At 54.4% G+C, this 13,243-nt stretch overlaps 2 protein-coding genes across 15 annotated transcripts in view; both read right to left on the reverse strand.

Annotated features, from left to right (window-relative positions):
- The window catches only part of RFFL (ring finger and FYVE like domain containing E3 ubiquitin protein ligase), a 34,396-nt gene extending 30,639 nt beyond the window's left edge, over positions 1 to 3,757 (reverse strand). For 2 of the 8 annotated variants that reach the window (XM_075518285.1, XM_075518284.1), the window contains exon 1: positions 2,715 to 2,900. The gene's annotated coding sequence lies outside the window, so the exon portion shown is untranslated. Of the gene's footprint in view, positions 1 to 2,714; positions 2,901 to 3,738 lie in introns of those variants that run through there. The other 6 variants (XM_075518277.1, XM_075518276.1, XM_075518279.1 and 3 more) reach the window with 4 other exon arrangements.
- Positions 3,758 to 4,298: 541 nt separating this feature from the next.
- On the reverse strand, positions 4,299 to 13,056 carry RAD51D (RAD51 paralog D). Of its 7 annotated transcripts, XM_075517937.1 has the most exons (10): positions 12,202 to 12,463; positions 10,860 to 10,921; positions 10,580 to 10,698; positions 9,723 to 9,804; positions 9,480 to 9,614; positions 8,932 to 9,027; positions 8,659 to 8,749; positions 7,712 to 7,782; positions 6,607 to 6,774; positions 4,299 to 6,098 (listed from the first exon to the last, which is right to left on the reverse strand). In XM_075517937.1, the coding sequence occupies exons 1-10, from the start codon at positions 12,281 to 12,283 to the stop codon at positions 6,015 to 6,017; spliced, it is 990 nt and encodes a 329-aa protein (XP_075374052.1). In that variant the 5' UTR covers positions 12,284 to 12,463; the 3' UTR covers positions 4,299 to 6,014. The 7 variants fall into 7 exon arrangements, 1 of the variants encoding a protein (XP_075374052.1); XR_012777961.1 differs by lacking the exons at positions 4,299 to 6,098; positions 8,659 to 8,749 and adding exons at positions 7,437 to 7,542; positions 12,993 to 13,056 and having other exon boundaries at positions 6,635 to 6,774; positions 8,932 to 9,614; positions 10,580 to 10,761; positions 12,202 to 12,337; XR_012777964.1 differs by lacking the exons at positions 4,299 to 6,098; positions 8,659 to 8,749 and adding exons at positions 7,437 to 7,542; positions 12,701 to 12,818 and having other exon boundaries at positions 6,635 to 6,774; positions 8,932 to 9,614; positions 12,202 to 12,337.
- Between the last annotated feature and the right edge of the window lie 187 nt (positions 13,057 to 13,243).

Raw genomic sequence — 13,243 nt, forward strand, 5'->3', positions numbered from 1 at the left:
GCCTGCCTCCAATGCAGGTCTAGGTGAGTCAGCGGCAGGCACACAGACGCAAGAACACCGCAGCAGATGACTGCATGAAAATCTGCTTACACCCTTCCACCATGCAAAAGCTGGTTCAAAGCCTAAAGCACAAGTTTTAATAACCCTTCTATATATAGCGCTGGAGATTCAACTCAAATCATGCTCTAGCCTGATTGAAGAGCGTACAATCTAAGTTGTTATAAACAACAAACCGTGGTACATAGTTGCTTAACAAGTGAAAATTACACAATTTAAAACAAAACAAACCAACACAAAACCATATTGAAGTCAACCACAATAAAGAGAAAACTGAAGGCCTGGAGAAAAGAAGATAGATTTTGGTCCTAAACTCAACTAGTGACCACCAATTCCAAAATATAATTCATATATATTACTGCTTTGTACTCTCATTGCAGACTATTGCATTCGGCTTCCATTTTAAGTTAACTCCTGAGAGCCCGATCACATGTACCTGCCAATGAGAAAGACTAAGCCTCGCTGAAAGTCAGCCTACTTTTTCTACCCTACAATTAAACACAATATTTTAATGATGGCTTTATAACTAATCTAATTCAACAAACACTTGAGCAATTAAGCATTAACCCATGAATACCAATGTCAAGGCAATCAGCTTTTAATTAAAAGTTCAATTGCTACCAGCTGAGGGGACATGCAAACCACAGAGTGCTGCAGCCGGGTAACTCTGCACCAGGATTCACACAAGCAGAGAGAATTGCCCATACTGGAAAACACGACAATAGCCTAAGTAAATGGTTTTGTTTCATTAGACCCAATTGTTCTACCAAAAGCAATTATGTTTACAAAGAATGAATACAAGATACCCCTCCCTGAACACAAAACCTGTTAAAGAGATAACGGTATTTGATGGGTGGTGGTAGGTAAACGCAAGGATCTGGAATTCGTAAGAAACAACATTTGAAGCTCACAGCTTTGTGTTCCACTTTTCGGCTCTGGAAAAACAAGGTAACAGTGGAAATGATCACAAAGGGTAAATACTCTTTTTGTTTGTTTGTTTCACGTAATCATCTATCTGCCTTAATGACGATTTATCTTAAAATGTGAGCTTCAAAGTTTTGAAATACAACCCACTACAATGTAAACAAAAAAATGCCAACTTAAGTATAATGCACCTGTCATTTACTATCCTAATGAAACTGAGAACTAAAAAAGCATTTTGTAAATGCAGTTAAGTTCTTCACTGATCCCATAATTGGGTTAGAAAGAACAGAAAACTGCCACAAGTTCCTAGACTGCCATGAAACAGTTCCCCCAAAACAACGTCCAAGTCCTCCTGTGCTACCCACGGAAGATACGTTCCGTGTCAGAGAGGAGGAAGTGAGCTCAAAGAAAACACAAACAAAACCGTTTTATGTCTCAGCAAATTAAACATTACCCTGAACATATCTTAATCAAAGAACCATAAAACTAAAACATTCCTATCTACGCTTTAATATTATACTTACCTTTACAGTATCTAAGTATGCCTGGCCATCCTTGCAGTGTTTGAAAACACGTGAAACGATCAAGTGCAACAACTTATTTATCATATAGTCATAACATTGAGCGCATTCATCCTTAGCTGTTTTGCCAAGTCCCTGATCTGTAAAGGCTCATGGACTGCATGCACGTTCTCACTGCAGAGAATTTACATTTATTAACCTGCAATCACATGCTGAAGTACTGGTAAGAAACTGATTTGACGATATGTCAACACTTTCTCCACAGGAAACACCTTGACCAGTTTACAGGAACAAACTGTTCTGAAGAACGCTTGAGTACTTTTATTTTCTGAACTCCTTTTGCCTTCTTTGGCAAAGGAAGGACTTTCTTAGCTTTCACTTTGCCACACACCCCCGATTTTGAGCAGAAGCGGGGCAGAGTTCCTCATTAAGAAAACAACTTGGGTCCTTGCCACCAAGGAAGCATCACCCACCCCAGGTACACTGCCACCATAGCACACAAATTAGTAGCTTGGACACGATAACATGCAACGAGACAACAATTTAAGCAAAGAGCTGTCCTGAAGGCTGGCGCATATCCAGAATTCCTCAGTTCTCAGAGCATTTTGAGCAGAATAACCTACTGAACCTCAGAGTGCCTTTGGGAGCGTAACTCAGAAAAGGAAAGAGTTTCTGAACACCACTTTTTAAACAAGAGAAAAGAGGCTGTACCCGAGTCCCACCCGCCCTGTTAGGGAAACCCTGCAAGCGCTCCCCGTGAGGGAGCCCCTTCACTTCATCTCCCCAAAACTAAAATCCAGGTGCTCGCAGCCCCCTTCCAGCCTCCCCCTCTCCCCCTGCCAGCCCTGGTCTGCGCAGCCCCACGCTCCCTGCCCCGTGCCCCCCAGGCCCTGGCCGCCCCCTCCCGCCCCACGTCCCCCCACACTTAACGACACCCCCAATCCACAGCTGCTCCCCCACCCCACAGCCCCTTGATAACCCTCAGTGACCACTCCGCTGCCCCACGGCCCCCACGTTTCCCTGCCCCCCCCTTACCCCGCGCACCCTCCCTACTCTGTCAGCACCCCCGCTGCCCCACACCCCCCAAACCCTGGCACCCCCCCGAAGGCTGCACAGCCCTCCCCCCCCAACCTGGCAGCCCCCGCCACGGCCCCACCCCCCAACGCCCTGGCAGCCCCCCCCCAAACGCTGGCAGCGCCCCAACCCCCTCACCTGCCTCCTTCGGCAGCCCCGTCCCGGAGGGGGCGGCGGGGCCGGGCCGGGCCGCGGGTCAGCCCCGAGCCCTCCGCTCGGCGCGGCGGCGGCGGCGCTATGGCAACTGCCCGCGGCGGCGGCGGCCAGCCACAGAGAGGCCGGCCAGAGCGGCGGCCATAGAGCGGCGAGCTAGACAGCACCGGGCGGCCCGCCCCTGGCGGCGCGGCGGCTTCTCTGGCGCCCTCAAGAGGCCGAGAGGGCGGCACCGCCCTCGGGGGGCGCGACGGCTCCGAGAGCCGCGGGTTCGAGACCCCGTCCAGGCAGCGGGGAGCGAGGTGGGGGGACGGGGGGGGTCCCATGTGCTTCGGAGGAGCTTCTGCTGCGTGCACGGGGGCTTAGCTGCATTGCGCGGGAAGCATACATATACATACAGGTACACCCAGATACAGATGTATACGCACAGCCATATATACACAGACAGGTACACACCCCCCCGTATATACATATATGCACACATACATGCACACAATACATATAAACACACACTTATATATGTATTTTATGCGTATCAAGGGCAAATGAGCCTTCAGTGCCAAAAGTCATCCCCGCCGCTTGGGGTGAGGGCTGCCCTGTCTGCCCTGGGATGGGTTTTATCACCCCGCTCCGGGCCCTCCCAGCAGTTTTCCAGCTGATTTAGGCAACGGGAAGGAGCAGGGAGAGGGGACGTCCCCGTGCGGGGTGGCACAGCCAGGCCCTGTCTTACAGGGTTGCAGAAGCGCCTGTCTGAGCATGGAGGAGAAAGGCTGAATTAGGATATTTAGGTCAGAAACTCTTTTCAGCCTAATTTTACTATGCAAATTTAGGGCAAAGCAGCTTGAGTAAGAAGTCAAGTTTTTCCAGATTGGGTAATAGATTCCTGTAGCCTGAACCCTTCTGCTGTCCCCGCACCGAGCAATAACCAGCACCCACAGCAACACCTTCCCTGCAGCAATGCAGCCAGAAATTCAGGACATCACCATCACCTCGCACACACGCTGCCTACCTCGGCAGCGAACCCGGGAGCAGAGGAGCTGCCACCTGAAGCTCAGCCGTGCCCCATATCACGCAGTCCTCCCCGACCCATCCAGGTGTTTCTCAAGAGGGCATAAAACTCCCACAGCTGCAATTAGCCAATTGCCAAACAGAGAAAATCCCCCAGATGGGTAGCTCTGGAGGAGCACAGCCTGTGCATCGTCACCTTTCCCCACTCTCTTCCTGACCGACTGGCACCGTCCCTGTTGAATCACCATCCCATGACTGTTCCCGGGTGACTAAGTGCAAGAACAGAGTTTCTTCTGTCATTTCCCGGGGGCCACAGCAAAGATGCACGCTGGGCGCATGGCTAGTCTCATGCTGAGGCTGATGCCAGGTTCAAGGTGGGCTGTTCCCCTTCTCATCCTCCTACTAGTTAGGGGAAGGAGACAGCGAGAAAGCCCCCTTGGTTCAAATAGAACCAAAGAGGCTTCTACTTGGCTCTTCCCCCGCTCTACGCTCCCTCCCGAGAGCTTTGCTTCCCCTACAGAAGCTCAGGCAGAGAGATAAAATAGTAGCACACAGTTTTGGTTGAAACTTTTGTGTACCAGCTCTTTATCCACAGCTTCAAGAGACATAACAAGCTAAATTTTCTGCTTGTAAGGACCAGTCACACCAGCACAGGTCTCCAGTGGACAGGAAAACCCTCCTCATCCTCACCCTAGCCAGCCAGTCTGCAATCCCTGGGGCCAAACCTCCCCTCCCAAGCCTGGAAAGCCCAGACATGCAAATAAACACACAACTTTAAAATACATTTATTTTTACTGAAAACTGTTTAGTGGTACAGCTCACATGGCTTTGGCACGTTCCCCTCCTCGGGCAGGACCTGCTGGGAGCACAGCCTTTCCCACAGCCACGTCCACGGGGCTGCGGTGGCTGTGATGGAGGAGGTGGGACCTGCCCTGTAAATCACAGCCCTGGGAGCACCGAGAGCTCGGTTTCGCAGGAAGGACGGCTCTGACAGAAGTGCAAAACAAAAATCTGTGCCGAGACCTGGCAGCACCGCCTCTTGGGAAACCAAAATGCGTGTTCACATACCCCTTTTAGCTGTCCCTTTCCTACAGCAGCTATTTGCTCAGGAATACAGGGCTGTACGGTGTTATGCCTACTCTGGAGAAATCAGCACCCAAATTCTGGCTAAATCAGACTCCTCTTTGCCCAGCACAGCCTTAGAAGGCTCCAGGAGCTGTACTGCTGTGTTATTAGTTTAACAAGCATGCCCTGATGAGTCCCAGCTCCCACAGTCTACATCAGCAGCCTTGGAAGTGCAAGCCATAGCTCAGCTCCCCTGCCAGTGAGGCTTCTTATTAAGCAGAGGATGAGGGTATCTAAGACATCTGGGATCAAGAGGAGAGCACCGTCCCAGCCTCCCATCCCCTCCCCAGCACTGCACAAGCCCCCAGGAGGTTGCCCAGAGCAGACGAGAGCAGCTGGAAAGCACTGGAACAAGGAGAGATTATTTTAAAGTTCACCACGTGCAATTGAGTAGGTCCTTGAGCATCAGGCAGGGCCAGCTGGTGTCAGTCAGGGCTCATCCACCCCAGCTGATCCAGATCATAACCTTCATCAATTAACAGCAATTCTTCATGCAGCACAGCAGTGCCCCAAAAACACCAGCAGCTCCCTACAGGGCTTGGTGTTACTCTGGGGAGAAGGCCAGATCAAGCACCCGATCACGTCCCTGCTTATCAACAGCCTGTCCCACCCCAGTCCTGCTAGGGACTAATCCTCAAAGTTTTAATTAAGTTAACAGCAGTCGCCATTAATTGAATTCCAGCTCTCAACAACCACAGCAGTATGTAATATCTTTTCTTAATTTCTGAACCAAGACCACTGTGGGCTGCCCAAGGACGATCAGAGCTCCGGGACCAGAGGGCAGCGAGTTATGGGGGAAACAAAACCACCACGAGGAGGCATGGGTTCGTGCAGGGATGCACCAGCTGGTCCCAAGCCAACACCTTAAGACAGGGCTGGCTCTGCTGGTTGAAGACAAGCCTGCAGCAGAGGAGAGAACCTGGTTATCATGCTGCCCACACAGCCCAGCCACTGCAGGCAGCATCTGCTGAAGCAAGGAGATCTCCGGGGAACCCCATGCTCATTTTCTCCCCAGCACAGGAGAACAAGAACTTCTTCATGTTAGTCCTTCCCAGGGCTGCAGCACTCAGAGGCAGTCTGTAAAACCTTCAGTGTGCTTGCCTGCTTTTTTTGCAGCTCTCTTGGACCTTGACATTTGCTTTTCCACCCGCATCAGAGCCCCTGTGTGGGTGTCACTGGGCTTGGCTCCTGCACATCACCATTTCCAGTATCCAGCTCCACCTGTATCCCCGTGGGCTGCAGGGAGAAACAGAGAGGAGCTTAACCTCAGCCTGCTGGGACTCTAAGGGCAAACCTGTACATCACTCCACCTGCCCCAGAGCCAAAAATCCCCAATTACATCCCCTTGAGGATTTCTTTCTGCTGGTGCCCTCATTTTAACTGGGTCTGCTGAACACAGAGATTGCATAGAGAATGCAATTTCGTGAAGAAAGAACATCTTGCTCCGAGATATCCCCAGACACGCTATTATTTAGCACATCCAGGATGCGTTTTGCTGCCCAGCATGCCACCACATCCAAACCCATGTGGATCAGGCTGCAGAGCGGGCTCAGAGCCAGGAGGTTCAGGCAGTGCTGCCCCATACGCAGGCAGGATTCAAGCCAAAGTCACCTCTGCAGGTGACCTGGGTCACCCAGGGATGGGATCCTGCCCCATCCCCAAAAGGAGCCTCCCTCTACCCCAAAGCCAGGTCCACGTCACATAGCTTCTCCATGACCAGAGGGGCTGGTCCAGGGAGCCTCACCTGCCGGGGCGATTTCGCCAAGGAAGCGACGCGCTGCGTGGTGGCTTTCTCCCAGGTGGCTTCTTTGCTCTCCAGCAGCACCCGGGTGCTGGGCACAAAACTCCAGGAGCGGCCGAGAGCTGGCTTCAGTGGGCCAGTGCTGCTGTCCCTTGTCACCTGGTTAGTCACCTGCAGCACAAACAGGCTTATCAGTGCCCAGGAAAAGCAGTGCCAGTCGGTGTAATGAAACACTGGAGATCACCAGGAGCTAACGGCCAATCTGCTACTTCTGTGAAGTTTTTCTTCTCCATCCTAAGCCCTCCTTCTTGGCACACCCATGCCATCCCCTCTAAACGTAGCCCATGCAACTGTCCCAGATATGCACTCAGGTAGGAGCTCACTCATATCTGCAAGCTGCAGCGACTCCTGGTGCTGAAGCCACCTACAAAGTTTAACTTGGAGCCTCCAAGCATCCTTCCAGGCACCCCGTCCTTGTCACTTTATTGCTAAGCAAAGCAAAGGGCAGGACTGTCTCAACACCTTCCAGTGCCAGGTTCAGCAGACCACCATGTTCCGTCATGGCCTTCCCAATTCAAAACACTTTAACTGCGGTCACAGCAACCCTGTCTGGGCGCATCGAAGCAAACGCAATTGCTTGGCCAAGAGCTGGGGAAGACTAGAGCAGAGCCCCTTCCAGTCCCCAGCTCCTCCTGGATGATGCAATGCCCTGCAGTTCCTCCAAGGCAACTAAGCAAGAGGTTACTTAGTAAGCTGGCCAGCCCCTTATATGAATGGTGTTATATCAAAAATAAATATAAGCAACCTTTCAATCTGTCTGTACTCAACTCTACCTTGCTCAATCAAGTGAACGCCGTGTTGGCTGAGGACAGCAATAAAAGCAGGCAGCGATTCAGCCTTGTTCTTGCTCCACGCTTGCTGGAACAAGACATCCACAGGCTGCAGAGAAGCAGAGCTATGTCGGGGAGCGGAGCGCTGTGGGATACAGGCCTCTTGCTCCTGCTCTGCTGGGAGTGGGGTCCCCCCTCCCAGGGGCTCCAAAACATCTCCAGGGCTCCTCACCATGACACACGCCAGCACGTGAAGGACAACGTGCAGCAACACTCACCACAACGGCAAGGCTGAACTCCCTGGCCAGTGTCTTCAGCTCCCTGGCCAGCTGCATCATGATGGCCAAACCTGGAGGAGGACAAAGCATTTGGGTGTTTGGGGATCAACCAAAACAGAAGGAGCAATCCCCACAGTGCATCTCGGAGGCAGGTGACATCTGGAGTTACACGAGCACTAGATTTAGTGCCACTCCTGGTGTTCATGGGCACCTTCAACCCATTTCCATTACCAGCACCCCAACGTACCCATTGCACCCACACTCCGGGGCACCTCAGTCGAATGGATGTAGCATGGACAGACCAATCCCCAAGTTGTCCCACCCCCTCCTTTCCCACCTGAGAAGCCCTGAGGCCAAAAAAACCTACAAAAGCACCAGGAGGAGCTCCAGACAAATCTGGCCAGGCTGATTTAGCAGGTACAGGACCCCTCTCTCCAGCTCACAGCTTCATTTCCTACCAGCCCACGGCTGCGAGGGGACCTCCTGTGACAGCACTGGCTGCTACCCAGGCGTGCAAGACCCTCTGGAAGGTGTCTGAGGGGCCTCCTTAGCATCTCAGCAAGCAGAAAGCCCCTCACTCCTGATTTATGGTCCTTTCTGGCAGAAAGAGCCTCAGGAGAGCTTTGCAAACTGTGCCAGCAACCACGATGTATCTGTGACACTGTAAGCAGAGGTTTTACTCTGCGGGCAAACAGTTCAGTGCCTCCTCTGTCCCCTGGCCAGGTTTCAGACCACTGGCATGAGCTTGCACAACCACAGCCAGCTTGATTTTCTGCCGATAACACTGCAAACAGACTCCCCTTTTATCCAGCCGCAAAGGAAAAGCTAGGAGCAGTTGCGCCCACATCCATCCTGCTCCAGGCACAGCACATGCAGGAAGAAGATGCTCTTTCAGGACGAGCAGAGAGGTCTGCAACCTCATCGCACGTCCTAACTAAGCAGCTCACCCTCTGACTGCTTGCCGCCCAGCAGTGGGTAAATCACAGCAGAGACAGAGTCGATCACCACAATCTTGAGAGGTCCCATGGAGCTCATGACCTGAAAGGAGGCAGCACTGCGTGCAATGTGGAATAACAAATCCAGCAGTTTTGGAGGTCCTGAGCTGCACAGAGGCTCAAATGTCCCCAGGACGGGGTGATCTGGTGTCACTCGTCAGGCACGCAAGCCTGCCTTCCTTGCAGCTTTGGGGAAGGGAGAGGGGCCCAGACCCTTGGTCCTACCTGCTGGGAGAGGCGATCCCGCAGCTCCTGCAAGGCACTCAGCACTTCATAGATATCGAACACGCGGACCACCTGGACACGCTGCAGAGCCTCCAGCTGCAGCACAAAGTGGCATCAACAACAGCCTCATCCTCTCCAGGACCCACCATATTCCACCTGCCCAGCTACTACCAGCTCTTTGCATTTATACCATGCCATGGAGCCAGGGACCCTTATTTCCTCCACATTTGCCTCCACCCCATGAACACCGTTGGCTCCACTGCACTGATGGAAGAAGCAACGCGCATTGAGCTCAGGGAGTGAAAACGTGAGCGACTACAGCAAGCCCTTCCCTTCTCCCCAAGAAAAGAAAACAAAGTGCAGTGTCTGTCCCTGAGCACAGCACCCACCCAGCCCTGGGAGGAAGAGTTTAAACCCAAAAAAGCCCATGAGGACAAAGGCAGAGCAGGACAGAAAAAACATCTCTGGGGGTTGGCTGCAGGCAAGAGCCAAGGCAGTTTTAGCATGAGTGGAGGAGCAGCAGTGGGACCAGCTCCAGGGGAACTTGCCAGCTCTTCCTCATCCTCTGCCCGGGATCGAAGCATCTGGTAGAGACGGGAGGCGGTGAAACCCCCCGTGGAGTCAAGAAACACGACGTGCTGCTTGAGGCCAAGAGACACGCTGGCCGCAATGCTCAGGCACACCTGGAGAGGCAGGGAGCGAGTGTCAGCCAGCCCCCCAGGTCCCTCTGCTTCACACACCTGAAGGCATCTTCACCCTACCTGTCCTCTCCCCTCCTCTGTCCCACTCACCTGCGTCTTCCCACTCCCCGGTGCTCCCATGAGCTCCGTCACTTCCCCCGTGTACAGCCCGGAGTCCAGCAGCTGGTCCAGGCTACGGGTTGAACACAAGGTGGGATTATCAACACATCTTCAGCCAGAATGGCAGGGGCATCGGGAAGCAGCAGTCCCCAGATATTTGTCCCTAGAGTCCCCTTCCCAGATGCAGACAAGTGCCTCAGGCTCTGCTCCTTCCCTCCCATCCTTAGCTCTCTCCACATTGTGGGCAACAGCAGATCTGCAGTGTGGTGGCTACAAGAGGATAGTCCTGAGCTGGAGAAGAGCTGTGGTCCCAGGAGCAAGGTTTGAATACCCAGGGTTTCTCTCCATAGTCACTGTAGCAACCCAGCGAGGAGATGGGGGAAAATAAGGACATGCAATAGAGTAACTCATTTCCATGCCTGATCTAGACAGTTTGGACCATCATCACTCAACAGTTCTCCCAGATCCATAAAACCCGCCTCTCTGGAGCCCTCAAGGGAAAGGCTGAAGGCAGCATGTTGTCTAGTCTAGAAGTGAGACACGCAACCGCTTCCCAAAAGGTATGCGGGCTCTCGCAAGGACAACGGCAATGTCATTCCCTCAAGGGACACAGACCAGCTGGCTTTGCAGCTACAGGACACGAAGAATAATCATGTCCTGCTCACAAAAGGCAGAGCCAGGCTGTAGCTGGAAGTTTTTAGAACAGCTGCTGGGGATGGTCTGGACACCACTGAGCCTGCCTCAGGGCATCACCACACTGAAACCCAAAGCCTGCGTTGGGCAACCATGGCCTTTTGCAGCAAGGTCAGCTGCGGCAGACCTGCTGGCTTGCGGGGCAATGTACCCACCTTGGGCTCCCAGTGGGCAGGATGGCCGTGGAGCTCTTGAGCTCCTCGTAGAGGTCTGCTCCATTGGCAGGAAAGGCAGAGAACTGGGCCAGGAGCACACGTCTCACTGCAACGAGCGCCTGGTGGGCAGAGACACATCTGGAAATGGGTGGCCCTCTGAAGTCCAGGGCCACCAATGTCCGCTGCAGAAGATCCCCCCCAGACAAGCCCATCCAAGCTGTGAGCAGAACAGCTCTGAGCTCCCCCGTTAACGTACCAGGATTCTGGAGTCACCCTTTACCTTGTACGACAGGGAACACTTCTGGGCAACATCCTCCAGGTCTGACGACACAAAGTCTACCACTGCAAATAACATGAGGGACAAGAAGTTGGAAGCCAAATCTGGACAGACCACAAACACCAAAGAGATGAACAGCTTAGACAAAACCTGCCTGCATGCACCAACAGGCAAAATGCCTGTCCCCTCTGCTAACACTTGAAGTGGATGAGCAGGGTGCCCCACAAAATGGAGTACTGGAGTTTTTCCTCCGAGATGGCCCCACTGCCCGTTGCAAAACAAATTGTTTCTTGCAAAACAGATCAGAGAGAGAAGCTGGTAAAAATTCTCCCTTTTTTGCTCAAGAGCTGCCCAGTGCCATCAGACAGCTGGGGCCAGCCAAGAGAGTCCCCTTCTGCCAGTGTACCACAGTCTCAAGGGGCTAGTGACTGACCCAAGTGCCAGCCCTGGGCATGCCAGGAAGGGCTAAAGCCACAGAAGTTAGAAGAACTAGTGGCCCCATCTCTGCTCCCAGAAACCACTCCATTATTCATTTTTTCAGATAGTTGTGTATGTTATTCATTAAAAAAAACCCCAATGGTAAAAAGCAGTTCTTATAAGGAAAACAAGGATTACAACATCCATGGCTCTAGCATGCACAGGATCTCACGGACTCCATTTAACAAGAATAAAATGCTGTTTTTCTCAGCTCTAATCCAGTTTCTCAGAGCAAGTAAAGAGTCAACCTGAGGTCTTTTCCTTCCCCTCTAAGAGCAGGAGGTGCCCAGGCTGCAGTGTGCCAAAAGCGTGGGCATTTTTCAGAGGCAAAATGCACAGACCCTCCCAAAACATCTTCTAAAAGCCATAATCGATTGTTCCTCAAAGAGCTTCTGCAGAGACCCCTACCATGTCCTAACACTGTCCTGCTCCTACGGAGAAGTCCTGACTCATCATATACACCCGGGCGACCCAGAAGCCATCCAGCAAGGAGGACACAAGAGGGACGTTGCACCAACACTGCCCTTCCAGTGAGCACGACGCCGCGGGAGCAGGGACTGGAGCTGCAGGGCCCCAGGCTCCTGCAGTCAATGCCCAGCGTGCTCATGGCAGACAACCTGCGCCCGCCCTCCTTTTCTCCATGAAGTTTTTTCTCCATGAAGGAGTTTTCTCTAAGAAAACTCCCCGCTGCAGCTTCTGGGCTGCAAGCCAAAGCCACAGAGGCAGGAGATGTTTTCCAGGGGCTGCCCCACAGCCCAGACCACCCAGCCTGGCAGCTGGGTCCCTGCAGAGGAGGAGAGTGCCGTGCCACCCCAAATGCGCGGGGAACGCCGTACCCCAACCCGAGACCCCGCTGCCGCCCCGTTACCCGTCCTGATGCCGTTCGCCCTGAGAAGCTGGATCATCTCTTCGGTGAGACCAGGGCAGAGCCCAGCCCGCAGGACCACCATGGCCCTGGCCAGCCCCGGCCCGGAGCACCGCGGGGCCGGGAGAAGAGAGGAGACCTGCGGAGGAGCGGGGAGAGGGGATCTGGCACCGTCCTGACCCGGATCCTCCCCCACGCGTGCAGCAAAAGCCACAGCCCGTCCCCGGAGCTGCGGAGACGCTACCCAGGCCGCGTCTGGGACGGGTGGTTGCGGTCAGTGTTAGTCCCCCTTTAGGGCCAAAGAGCCCCAAATCCTGCAAGCGGGCTGGCCCAGGGCCATCGCCACGGCTCAGCTCCCGCGCCCGGGGCGGCGCGGCGGGCGCGTCCCCATGCCGGCTACCTTCAGCAGAGCCCCCGGGGCGGGCAGGAACACAGAGAGCCCCACGCCGAGTTCCCCTCCCCATCCTCACCGCCCTGCCTTCCCTTTGCACCCCAACCGCACCTCCCGCTCGCCCAGGCACCCCGAGCCGGGCTGCCCCGGGGCCCCGGGCCCTGCCGCCGCCCTTCCTGCTTCCTGCAGGCAGCGGAAGGGCCGGGCAGGGCGCGCACCCGCGCTCCCGTCCAGCGGCTGCCGCGGCCGGGCTCCAGCCCCGCACCCAAACCGCCGGGCAGCCGCCGGCCCCGCGCTCCCCAGCGAGGGTGTTCCTTCCCCGGTCCTCGTCCGGGCCCGGCAAGGGCCCTGGGAGCAAGCGGGCCTCCCGGCCCTGCTGGGGGGCAGCGCTGCCGGCCCCTGCCTGCAGACACCGCTCCGGGGCCCCTCCCCTCCTCGCTGGCCCCGGCAAGGAAAAACCTCTGCAGCTGCTGACACCCAAGGGTGCTTCTGGAATCGCACGCAGACAAACGGGGGTTTCCAGCCCACAACACAGCCCAATGCCAGCGGGGACACTGGGAGGACCAGAGCCTGCTCGGGAGCTGCGGCAAAGGAAACAGAAATGGGCGTTCCCCCTTACCTATAGAGACTCCCCCCTTATCTTTAGGGACTCCC

This window comes from Mycteria americana, chromosome 15 (assembly GCF_035582795.1).
Source record: "Mycteria americana isolate JAX WOST 10 ecotype Jacksonville Zoo and Gardens chromosome 15, USCA_MyAme_1.0, whole genome shotgun sequence".
In the NCBI taxonomy this organism is placed as follows: domain Eukaryota; kingdom Metazoa; phylum Chordata; class Aves; order Ciconiiformes; family Ciconiidae; genus Mycteria; species Mycteria americana.

Bases quoted from the DNA above. Each gene is read 5' to 3' on its own strand.
- RAD51D (XM_075517937.1), bottom strand. From the start codon at position 12,283: ATGGTGGTCCTGCGGGCTGGGCTCTGCCCTGGTCTCACCGAAGAGATG. The intron at 9,805-10,579 runs GTGGGTACATTG...TTCAACCCGTAG, and splicing joins CTGCCCACTGGGAGCCCAAG to CCTGGACCAGCTGCTGGACT. The intron at 8,750-8,931 runs GTAGGACCAAGG...GCCTCCTTTCAG, and splicing joins GGGATCGCCTCTCCCAGCAG to GTCATGAGCTCCATGGGACC.